The sequence below is a fragment of the Ceratotherium simum genome, chromosome 12 (genome assembly GCF_057802395.1).
Source record: "Ceratotherium simum simum isolate JZ-2026a chromosome 12, ASM5780239v1, whole genome shotgun sequence".
Taxonomy (NCBI): Eukaryota; Metazoa; Chordata; class Mammalia; order Perissodactyla; family Rhinocerotidae; genus Ceratotherium; species Ceratotherium simum.
In genome coordinates, this window is record NC_141911.1 from 43,359,988 (window position 1) to 43,372,950 (window position 12,963).

General features: G+C 42.4%; 1 protein-coding gene across 6 annotated transcripts in view; it reads left to right on the top strand.

Annotated features, from left to right (window-relative positions):
- TBC1D9 (TBC1 domain family member 9) overlaps positions 1-12,963 on the top strand; it is a 114,368-nt gene that overhangs the window by 76,904 nt on the left and 24,501 nt on the right. For all 6 annotated transcript variants that reach the window (XM_087437585.1, XM_087437584.1, XM_087437587.1 and 3 more), the window contains 3 exons: positions 1,869-1,986; positions 3,161-3,446; positions 3,739-3,868. In XM_087437585.1, the coding sequence (XP_087293711.1) occupies positions 1,869-1,986; positions 3,161-3,446; positions 3,739-3,868 (534 nt within the window). The remainder of the gene's footprint in view (positions 1-1,868; positions 1,987-3,160; positions 3,447-3,738; positions 3,869-12,963) is intronic.

Here is a 12,963-nt window from a genome sequence, read left to right on the forward strand (position 1 = left end):
ACAACCAAAATGTCTTTAGACATTGCCAAATGTCCCCAGGGGAGCAAAATTGCCCTGGTTTGAGAACCATTGCACTGAGCAGAGGAGCCAGGAGACAAGAGTGCTCTTTCTGGATCCACCGCTGTCTAGCTGGGTGACCTTGGAAAGTCACTTCTGATCACTCTCATCCCTCCCTGGGATAATAGAGAGCATATCTGAGCCCCAGGCCTTTAATTCTGGATTCTAGGTTCCACAATGCTCCTACTTTGCATCTACCTCAGCAATAATGGCCTTGAGACTATAACTTTTATATGCTATGGTTATATTTTAATACACATTAAAATAAATGCTTAACTCGGTATAAAAAATGTCACCCACATACCAAGTAAAATTATTTCTTGTACTAGTAAATATACCACAGTCTGGGAAGTTCCAAGATAATGTGACCTTAGATTTAAAGGCCACATATTTAGAGAGGACTTCCCTGATCATCCAGCTAACAGCTAAAGCAGGCTTAACTCCTCTACACACACACACTCACTCACACACACACACAGAGTACAGGTCTCCTTGGACCATGTTACAGTCATGCGTCACTTAATGAAGGGGATACAAAATACATTGTTAGGCAATTTTGTTGTTGTGCAAACATCCTAGAGTGTACTTACACAAGCCTAAATGGTATAGCCTACTACACACCTAAGCTATATGGTACTAATCTTATGGGACCATCATCACATATGTGGGCTGTCCTTGACTGAAAGGTCATTATGCAACACATGACTGTATTTTATCTTTTTAATAGCACTCAATTTAAATATACCCCAGAATTGATTAATCTTTACATCTTTATTCTCTCTCTCTGACACCAGCTTTTAAGCCCTGTGAGACTTGTCACCACTGTGTTCCCCCTCCCTGTCCCCCAATACCGAGTCCAGAGCCTGTTACAAAGTAGACCCTCAAAAAAACTTACCTTGACTGATGACTAAGGAACTAACCGTGACCATGATCATGTACTAGGATTGGCAGATTAGTTCTCAAGTGGAATTTTAATTATGATTTCACTTGGGAAAATATTGAGTAAGACTTACAAGAAAGAGCCTATTAGACTAAAATTCCTTTTTTGACATTTACATTGTAGAAGTCTGATGAACACTTACTGGTTTCTAGAAGATCAAAAGAAGTACAGGAGTTAGTTGGCCTCTAATATAATAGAGTTCATATTTATCTTTTGATCTTCCTCTTTTTAATTAAGAAGACTATTAAAGTAGTTGAGCCTTGAGTGGTTATGAGCTATCTGATAATATCTTTTAATAAAGTAGGTCACTTTAGAATTTAAATCACTGTTACCTATCACTACCACCCTTATCCAGATGGAAGTAATGGGTGAGGACACCAACTTTGAAAGGTTTCATTGTTCTCTGAGGAGAGCCTCAAGCCATGTGTACTTTGTTATAGAAACCATTATGGAAGATTAAAAAGGAAATATTTACCTCGATGAATTAATTAAGGATTAAAGACACTGAGATTTTAGCTGGTTAAATGCTTTGTCAAATAGCCTTTGGGCAAAGTTTTTGAATGAGGCTTTGGGAAGGGTGGTGGCTAGTCTTTGGTGAATATTGGTGGTCATGAGGACCCTTAACAGTTACAGACTCAAGGACTAAGAGTTTTCACATTTTTAAAAGGTTGTAAACAAAACAAGACCCAGAATAGTATGTGTGTATAACTTGAAAAGCCTTTAAATATTTATTATCTGGCTTTTACAGAAAAAGTTTGCTGGCCCCTGTGAGACTAGCTCAGTAATTTTTTAGGTTAGCAAAATTGCTTCTGTGTTAAAATGTGTTCGATGTATTTAGAATGTATTTGATGAGGTCCTCGTATTCCTTTAGGCCATGAATATTGTCACATCAGTGCTGCTGCTCTATGCGAAAGAGGAGGAAGCTTTCTGGCTGCTGGTGGCTCTGTGTGAGCGCATGCTTCCCGATTACTACAACACCAGAGTTGTTGGTATGTGGGGATGTGGTTGACATTGTCGCCTATATCTCATCAGGAAGATGTTTCTAGATCCGGGATACCAGCTGGAACACTGTTTCCAGTCACCATTTGCCAAAAGAGTTCCAGACTACTCCAGTTTTCCAAAATGGGAATGAGAGGGCTTGAATCAATGTAGATTGTACACGAAGGAGCCCTGTGGAGCTTAAGAGAATACACATGTATCACTGTTACAGAAATTATCTTAGAAAACATTTGATGTGGGTGTCACTCTGTGGCACGTGAGAGCTTCACCAGGCACACAGACTATCAACCCAAAAAGGTTTGACAAAAAATTCTTTCACAAAGAGGATGGAATCTAGGGAAAGAAGTAGTATTCAAAAAAGGAGTGGACAAAATAGCATATAAAAATTTATCCAAAGCTAAGTTTCTAAGGTATTTTTCAGAACTGGTTTCACTGTGAAGCAAAAAACGATTGTGAGCATTTAAACAAATAATTGCTGTTATTCCTTATATTCCCCTCAAGTGTTAGACATTCATTTAGCAGGACAAGCTTTTCGTTGGTAGTATAGTAAAATGTATGTTTTATGTTTCCCTCTTGTGTTCTGTCTTCACTTCTAAACCTTTGCACACTAATTTGATTCATTGGAAATATTCTTCAGAAATGTAAGTTCATCAATATGTACAGCTGGAATGCTTTTACGTTTAAGAAACAATCGTTTAAAAAAATGATTCATATGTGGGGACGGTGCATCCAGAAGAGCGATTTTTTCTTTTACATAAGGGTTTGCCAAGATATGGAGCTGCTTAGACATACATTTCATGCCTAACCAGACATTATGTTGCCAACAAAATAACTAATTGTCGTGAAAACTTTGGAAACTGACTTTTTCAACAATCCTTATAGTTATCACGTTATTGCTCTTTTATGGTAGAGAAAGCAGAACAGGAAGACCCCAGAAAGAAGATGCTGCCAGGACTAATCTGGTGACTGAGCTGTGTTGGCTCCTTGGTCTACTAACTAGTAACTAGTAGCATAGTAAGCACAGAATAGCTGGAGAAAGGAGCGGAATTCTATCTCAGCAGCAATTGTGAGCTGGATTATTATCCTCAAGCCATTTGAGTGGGTTCATTAGTAAGAAGATGTAGTTGGCTAACCCATGGCCTTTTGTGTCCACCCCTGCTACAGGTGCCCTGGTGGACCAGGGTGTCTTCGAGGAACTGGCACGAGACTATGTCCCACAGCTGTACGACTGCATGCAGGACCTGGGCGTGATTTCCACCATCTCCCTGTCTTGGTTCCTCACGCTGTTTCTCAGTGTGATGCCCTTCGAGAGTGCAGTTGTGGTTGTCGACTGTTTCTTCTATGAAGGAATCAAAGTGATCTTCCAGTTGGCCCTGGCTGTGCTGGATGCAAATGTGGACAAACTGTTGAACTGCAAGGACGACGGAGAGGCCATGACCGTTTTAGGAAGGTGAGGGACTGAGCCTCACTTTGAGAACCTCGTCTGGTTTCCATCTATTTTTCCCCTTGGTTTCATGAGTCATAATTGGCTCAATGGTAATTATACTGCCCACCTCCCTCTGTGGCGGAGGATTTAGTTTCATATGCTTTGTCTTTAGAAGTTAGGGGAGTTTCATTTTGTTCTTAAGGAAATTCTTGTCTTCTGTTTTTAAATGCAGAGTGTGCAGAAAATAGGTGGAGAACTGTAATGGGAGAATTCCGGATTAGCCTCCCAGTGACTTCTGGTTCATTTCTTCTTCCAGATATCTAGACAGTGTGACCAATAAAGACAGCACGCTGCCTCCCATCCCTCACCTCCACTCGCTGCTCAGTGATGACGTGGAGCCTTACCCTGAGGTAGACATCTTCAGACTCATCAGAACTTCCTATGAGGTGGGTCTTGTTTCCTGGCTGAGTGTTACAGCGCCCTGAGGATGCTTTGCGGGGCTCAGCTGGACGTGTGCCACACACTTCCGTTGCTAACCATGGGTGTACCTGCTTCCTTTTACCTTCTGAGAACTGGCTGTGAAAGTAAGCAGCTGCCTGCCAGCTGATGGCCTTGAGCTCCAGAGATGGATGCTGAATGGGGCCCAGAACTTCTGCTGTGTCTAATACCATGGAGCAAATGGCGTGACAGGCTCTGGCCCTCTGGTTCTTTGCTCTGCCCACCTTGAAGCCTGATCAAGTAGCAGCTCAGATTCAGCTCTGGGTGGATTGAGGAGGGACTGTTGAGAGCAGGGAGGGGGAGGTTGACCTGCACAAATCAATTCATGTCTGTTCTCATGTCAGGTACTTAGGTCTTCTCTGAAGTAGGCACGCCAATCCTCATTGAATACCCTGTACTATCCTCGAGAAGAACCAAAGTCCTAGGATTCCTCTAATTGCTTGGCCTGGGTCAAGGAGGTGTTTTCTGGTCCATGATGACCGTGGATCTGGTCCTGAGTCCCAGAATAGAACTAATGAGCTTCTAGGTAACGTGTACCTCATAGCATCTGGTGGTTTGTGGAGCCCCAAGGACTCAGTACCCACAACACCTCATGGTTTCTTCATTTCCTGATCCTTGGCTCCACAAACTTTTATAGAAATGATCATTAGGAGAGCATGAATATTCTGCTGAGCACACTCTGCCCTCTACAAATGTTTGGGGATTCTATGATTGGGGATTGCCAGCATTCCAACTAGCAAGAACCTGGATAAGGGAGAAATGGTGAGCGATGGGCTGAGGTCAGAAGGTCTCTTAAAGTCAAAATTTTACTGCTTTTTTAAAAACATTGGTGTGGATCGAGAAACATTTTCAGAAATGTGTGTCCTTAACTCATAATGGGAGAAAGACTGGTCACTTTTTATTTTAAAATTTTTTCATTGAAACTCCATGTACGCTAAAAACAAAAGGTTTTTTTGGTATGTTTTAAAATCATAAAAGTAATGCATGTTTATTGTAAAAAATGTAGAAACGATAGAAAAATATGAAGAAAAGAATAAAGGATATCCATATGAGCATATCACCATGTTTTCCTCAGGTATGGTTTTGTATTTGCATTATACTTAAAAAGTAAGTTTCTATTGGGGCCAGCCCAGTGGCGTAGTAGTTAAGTTCACATGCTCAGCTTCAGCAGCCCGGGGTTTGCCGGTTCAGATCCCAGGCACAGATCTACACACCACTCATCAAGCCATGGTGTGGCGGTGTCCCATCTACAAAATAGAGGAACATTGGCACAGGTGTTAGCTCAGGGCCAATCTTCCTCCCAAAAAAAAAAAAAAAAGTTTTCTACTAAATAATGCTTTGTAACATTCTGTTTTTCACTTAGAACATACCATGAGCATTCTTTAATATATTAATATCATTTGAAGGCGTGGTTTTAGTAGATTCTCACTATTCTGCTTTAGTGAGATACCAAAATTTATCTAACTGGTCCCCTTTCATTGGACATTTACTTTGGTTACTTCCAAATTTTAAGTATTATATGGCAAACTTATATGATATTGTTATATATATATCATATGATAGATATATTATGATAAACTTGTACACAAATATCACATCTCTGATTATTTTCTTTGAGTCCTAGGAATGGATTTACAGCAACAGATCAAAAAATATGAATTATTTCCAAGCTACTGGCACACACTGTCCAATTTCCATAAAGATTGTCCCAATTTATATTTCCCCAGTAGAGGTTAAGAATGGCTGTTTCACTTCACTCTCTCCAAAACTGGTTATCATCATAATGCTTTTTTTTTTTTCTTTTGTGAGGAAGATCAGCCCTGAGCTAACATCCATGCTAATCCTCCTCTTTTTGCTGAGGAAGACCAGCTCTGAGCTAACATCTATTGCCAATCCTCCTCGTTTTTTTTCCCCAAAGCCCCAGTAGATAGTTGTATGTCATAGTTGCACATCCTTCTAGTTGCTGTATGTGGGACGTGGCCTCAGCATGGCCAGAGAAGCAGTGCATGAGTGCGCTCCCGGGATCCGAACCCGGGCTGCCAGTAGTGGAGCGCGCGCACTTAACCGCTAAGCCATGGGGCCAGCCCCATAATGCATTTTTTAAAAAAACCATTACTCCAGGACTTTTGGATAGTACTCTATCGGAAATTTTGGATGGTTATTTTTCCAGAAAAACAGCCCGTGTGATTAAAGGCAATAGTTATTATTATACTTGTAGGTTGTTTTTCTAAAAGCATCCCCTGAAACCTTTATTGTTTAGAGAATTCTGGACCAAAGTAATAAAGCTTTGTATGTGGAAACTCAGCTTTATTCTCGACAGCAGATAAGCTAACATCATGCTGAAGTCAGCACTTGGCATTTTTAATGGGAAAGAGAAGAGAATGGAGACAAGGCCAAGGGCTGGTTTCCGTTTACGTCCTGTCTGGCTGATCCCTAGTGGTGGCCGTTAGGCTGCCAAACATCCTATCGCGGGACGCAGCAGCAGTTTCCTTCCTCTGCCTAGGAAGACCCTCTTTTATTTATATCAATGCCTACGTTACCTGGTCTTTCAATGCACAATGATTGGTTTTTTGTTTTCTCTTCTCTGCTTAGTGTCACGTGCTCATAAGTTTCCAATGGCTCCCAGTGCCTTATAGGTCAACCTAAAGGGACTACCACAAACTCTTGCCTATCTTTTTTTTCCCCTCCTAACCATTAGATTGGTGGTTCTCAATCCTGCCTGTGCATTAAAATCGCTTAAAAAAATTTTTTTAAGCCAACATTTTACAAATATAAATTACCAGTCTCCATTCCAGCCCAATTACATCTGAATCTCTGGCATGAGGCCCAAGAATAAGTATTTTTTAAAAGTTCCCCAGGTGACTTCCGTACCCAGTGAAGGCTGAGAATCACTGCCCTACATGCAGAATGGGGCCACTAGTTGCAGAAGCCGATTATAACCTGGTTTGGACTGAGGCATGACACCAGAGTGTTCTAAGGCACGTAACGCATTTCTTTCTGTGCTTTGGGATAATTAGCCAGGAAAATAAAAAAGTAGGAAAAATACTGAAAGCACATTTAGCTTTGAGATCTGGGCAAGGACTCCCCAGGTTGCTGGAGGTTGATCTGATATTGATCAGATCTCACCTGGAAAGTAGATATGATGATTTTATTCATGAATGCCTCATGGGGAAAATCTCCCTTATTGTGAGTTCTCCCAAACCCCTACTGAGAGGAATTGTGCACACAGTTTGAGAGACAGTTGCTTTCTATGTGGGCCCTCTGTGTGAGGCTCTGGAGTTTTGTAGAGTTATACAGAAGTAGAAGACAAAGTCCCAGCCCTCAAGTTTGACTCATAGACCGAGATGACCCTCCTGGAAGGCAGAGGGGCACATTAATAAAAGATTTTACAGCAGGCATACGACCCCCACAGTTTCTCATATTCAAGATGACCTAGCCCATTGGGTTTAATCTGAGAAATGTTAAGCAGGAAAAGGATGTAGCTAGTAAAACACAAGAAGGAGTTTGTGCAGAAGGATAGACAGTTATGAAAGTTCAGAATAATGTGTCGGGCTGATTAATGATGACGATAATAGCTGCCACCCATTGAGAACCTGCCCTGTGTGGGGCAGGGTGCTGGGTACTTCATAGACAGCCCTGCCAGGTAACCAATTTTAAGGTGAAAATGTAAGGTGAGAAAGGTTGAGCTAGTTTCTCCAAGCCACATAGCTAGAAAGTAGCAGAGTCAGGATCCAAATAAGAGCTCCCTAGCATTAAAGCCAGAGCCTGGGGGTTTGTCTGGATAGAATGGAGATGGAACTATAGATGTACATATGGACATGAGGTCATTTGGTCCAGTAGAGGCTGATTGGGGGGGGTCTTGAAACCACTAATTGATTTGCAAGGCAGCCAACAGCCACTGGAAGCTGCGGGAAGTTTTTCTTCAAGTACATTATTTCTGCTCCCTGTGCAGTAGAGTGGAGTGGGGAGAGCTGAAGCAATAGACTAGCAAAGAAGATACTATGGTTGTGTCAGTGGGGGAAGACCCAAGAGATGCAAGGAGCAGTGTTTGTCTATTCATTTATTCAGAAAATCTTTATTTAAGATTTTATATGGGCCGGCCCAGTAGCTTAGCGGTTAAGTGCACGCGCTCCACTGCTGGCGGCCCGGGTTCGGATCCCGGGCACGCACTGACGCACCGCTTCTCGGGCCATGCTGAGGCCGCATCCCACATAGAGCAACTAGAAGGATGTGCAGCTATGACATACAACTATCTACTGGGGCTTTGGGGGGAAAAAATAAAATCTAAAAAAAAAAAAGATTTTGTAAATTCCTGTCTTACACCAGGCATCATACTCGGCCCCCGGGATATATTATCACACTTGGTGTGAATTTTTTTCTTTCTTCATTTTTAATGTATAGATATTTTCAAGTACAGTACAAGTCTAAAAGATAATATAATGCATTTCCATTAACCTGTCACTCAGTCCCAACAATTATCAACATTTTACTTATTTTGTTTCATCTAACTCCCTTTTTTGTTTTCTGGGAATATTTTAAAGCAAACTCTAGACAGCAAATTATTTCACTCACAAACCCTTCATTATGTATCTCTAACAGGAAGGGCATTTGGGGCATGACATTTTTTGCTAATCCATAGCTTAGATTTCCTGTTTTTTTTTTTTCCTGAGGGAGATTTGCCCTGAGCTAACATCCACTGCCAATCTTCCTCTTTTTGTATGTGAGCCGCCACCACAGCACGGCCACTGACAGTTGAGTGGTATAGGTCCACAACCCGGAACCGAACCCGGACCGCTGAAGCGGAGCTCGCCGAACTTAACCGCTAAGCCACCAGTGCTGGCCCTAGATGTCCAATTTTAATTTTTAAAAGTTTGTTTGTCCCTCAAAAAAAGATGTAGACTTGTAAGTAAGTTATCATCAGTTGTCAGTGGAACCTTGGTTATGACATTGGCACGTTTTGCCTGATTTAAATATTCGTGCTTTTTCTTCCTCCTCTTCCTCCTCCTCCTGTTGCCAACAGTACCAGGAGTAATACCAGCTGTATGCTAGTTGCTTTACCTGCGTAGTGCGTAAAATTCTTATACCAACCCAAGGAGGTAGGAATAATTTTCCCTATTTTGCTGAAAAGGAAGCTGAGATTCATCAGTTGTTGTGAAATTTCTGTGAAATCTGGGGCTTGCCTCCATATCTGACTATGAAACTGTGCCTTTCTGTAACGTCCAGCTGTCAGAAGCGTGTCTGCTTGATAGAGGCTGAACTTTGCATTAATGTCTATTTAAGGAAGATGCTCTTCAGCAGAGTGGCAAGTTCACACGACATATGAGGCAAACACCAAGTGGGTGAGGGCTGAAGGGGTGGGAAAGGGTGGGCTGAGGTGGGGGGGATGGGGGCAGTCTCTCTGCCGCCTGAGGTGAGGAACCATTGTTACCAGAACTTTTGGGTTTTCAAGAGAACTTGGAGGTCTTGATTTTATTTGAATTGTCCTAATTTTCAAAATGCTCGCTGGGCCAAAGAATGTATGTTGTGGACTTTCTAGCCTACTGATTGCCTCTTTATAATTTCTACAACTTTTAAAATAAATTTTAGGTAAATATATAATGATATAGGGCATCATGCTTAGAGTGTTTCATCCCCTATCAGAATTAGTGATCACAAACCTGAGAGTCAGATGATATTTTCATGCCCCTTTTACAGATAATAGAACTGCAGCCCACTGCAGCCCAGAGAGGTTAAGTAACTTACCCAAGGTTCCCCAGTATGTTGGAGCTGGGATTCAAATCCCAAATCTGTCTATCTTTAATGTGCTTCACATTATTTCTTATGTTTTAACCAGCACGTTCAAGCTATAGCTAATATTTAGTCAGTTCACATGGGACATTTTATACTGAAGCTAGCACGTTTTTGTAATTTCATATTTACCTTACGTGACAATGGCTTTTCTAGCCTTTTCTGCTGGGCAAAGCCCTCAAAAGACATAGTACCCTGAGGAGCACAAATTTGGTTATAAAATATGGGCCTGCTTTCTGACAAAGAGTTATGAAGGTGTTACATGGATATGCATATTGTCATGAGTTTAGGGTACAAATTTGGTTATAAAATATGGGCCTGCTTTCTGACAAAGAGTTATGAAGGTGTTACATGGATATGCATATTGTCATGAGTTTAGACTTCTTTAAAGATCAGAGGACCCTCTAGAAGGCAACCCATTCAGCAAACCCAACTCCAACAAGCAAAGTCCTCAGGCTGACTTCATATCCTGGTCCCTTCTTGTCTTCTCCTCATTCTCCTCTTTCCTCCTCTCGAGCGCCTGTTCTCCACCCAACACACAAGTACACATGGACAGACAGATGCCACCTCCAAACAAGAAGGCAGGTGGGGTTTAGGGGAAATCCTCCTTTGGCTGTATTTGAGACTCTCTCTCCCATCTCTTGTTCTCAGCCTCCTATAACTTTATGCTGTTTTCTGTAAGTCCACAGACTCATATCCCATCCATTTCTCCCCTCTCCCCCCACCCACTCTTCCAAGGCAGAGCCTCACTCACTACCCTAGGCATTTGAAGATTTTCTGACTAAAGAAAGGGCTCAGGGGGCTGACCCAGTGGCACAGCGGTTAAGTGCGTGCGCTCTGCTTCCTCGGCCCAGGGTTCGCTGGTTCGGATCCCAGGCACGCACCAACACACCGCTTGTCAGGCCATGCTGTGGCAGTGTCCCATATAAAGTAGAGAAAGATGGGCATGGATGTTAGCCCAAGGCCAGTCTTCCTCAGCAAAAAAGAGGAGGATTGGCATCGGATGTTAGCTCAGGGCTGATCTCCTCACAAAAAAAAAGAAAGGACTTGGGCCAGCCCTGTGGCTTAGCGGTTAAGTGCGTGTGCTCCGCTATGGGCGGCCCGGGGTTCGGATCCCGGGCGCACACCGATGCACCGCTTCTCCGGCCATGCTGAGGCCGCGTCCCACATACAGCAACTAAAAGGATGTGCAACTATGACATACAACTATCTACTGGGGCTGTGGGGAGAAAAAAGAGGAGGATTGGCAATAGATGTTAGCTCAGAGCCAGTCTTCCTCAGCAAAAAGAGGAGGATTAGCACGGATGTGAGCTCAGGGCTGATCTTCCTTACAAAAAAAAAGTAAAATAAAATAAAATAAAATCTGTTTAAAAAAAAAAAAGAAAGGACTCGTGTGAATGGTTCTCAGTCTTCTGGCTAACAGTAGTGAACTCCATTCTATAAACTGGGAAAATAAGTACCCCACAAATTCAGAAGCCTGTAAAAGGCACTTTCAAGCATGATTTCAATGACCTGCTCTTATTTAAAAACAGAAATAAACCATAGAGTTTGGATATTAGAAACGATGCCTTTTTTGTTTCAATAAATTTTGCTGTGTTAGGCAGATTTGTTCAGATCATTCCATGGACCTATGGCCTAAACTAAGATTTTTTTAAAGCTGTGGCATTTGAATATTTCTAGTCCTCTCTGGAAGATTTAGAAAGGGGGCCTATTGAACTTGATGGAGCTGGCCCTTGTGGTCTCTTTTTGAAATCTGTGTCTGTTCTCCATCATCCCTGTCTTCCCAGCAATGCAAGGGAAGGCTTTGGAGGGTGAAGGAAATCACAGAGAGGCTGCCCAGTATGGGGAGGGGAACCCACTCAGGAATGGTGGTGGGAGTGGGAGAGGCCAGACATAGACTGGGAATTGGGGACAGACGCGGCTGCTCCACTTCATTCCTTTATCTGAGCTACTTGCCCCCGTCCCAAGTCTGTGGGGGAAAAAGGGTGCAGACAGGGTGGCGAGGGTGATAAAATGAAGGGCTGCCTTCCTGTTCGTTAGTTGGTATCAGCAACTGGGAGGGTGGGGGTGGTGGTGCAAAGCAGCAAAAAGAAGTACTGCCTGCATTGAAAATTTCCTCTCAGCTCATCAAGTCGTTAGAAATTAGATTAGAAAATTAGAAACAAGCCACAGAAACATTCAGATAAAAACTGAGTTGGAGAAGAGATGTAAATGAAGGTAGGTAATTTTGTTTATTATTTAAATAAGAGGAGATTTTAGAAAATTAAAAAACTTTAGGCTCCTTCTCCCCCATCACTAAATTCTATTTGTTAGAAAAAGTATTGTCGTTGCATTAGTAAATTGGTTCTCTTCGTGAAACTGAAATGTGCAGTGCCGGGGAGAAGGTATTGTCAGTGGGCCCTTGCCCTTGTTTTGGGTATTGGGAAATGTTGGCTCTGGGATATACTGAGCCAACTTTTGTTTACCCTGTTTTTAGCATTTCATTCTGTCAGAGCCCCTCCAAAAGGTAGGGAGGAAGGGAAAAGAGAAAAAGTGAGAGAGAGAGAGGCAGACCAAGACCCAGTCATTCTCATTACTCATTCTCATTTGGAAATCCTCCAGAAATAGCCAGGCGGGAACTTACAGTCCGTGGTTTCGTTTTAGGTTGGGACCGTTTGCTCCAGATGGAAGGGCCATTGTATTCCATTGTGTTCTGTCTGTGGCCTGGCTGAGGGAGGGGTCCTGCCCAGCAAACAGCAGGATCCATTTCTAGTTGAGGAACAGATGTTAATTAAATATGAAATAGACAGGGCTCTTTGAATGTCAGGCTTGGGGGGAAATAACTCTTGCTTTAGCGATCTGCAAAGATGACCAAGCCAATGTTTAATATTAGTTATTCTTATCGGTATTTTGTATTAATGTGCCTTCATCTCTAACGGCAGTTCTACAAGGACAGTTTTGGGGTCTCATTTTACAGAGGAAGAAACTGAGGGTCAGAAGGCTCAATTGAATTGCTCAGAGTCATGCAGCTAATTAGTGAAAGAACAAGAATTTGAGTCAAATTTTGTCTAGCTCCATAATTTATGTTCTGTTCTACCCAGAGACAAGGAAGAACTTATTGTCTGATGGAAGCGTAGGTGGTGGAGTTATGAAGCTGGTGTCTGAGCATCAGACCTGTAGCTCGGTCCCTGTGGAACTCTGGGTAACTTATTTAACCTCTCTGAACCTTGGTTTTCCCATCTGTAAAATGGAAGTAACAGTACCAACTCACAAGGTT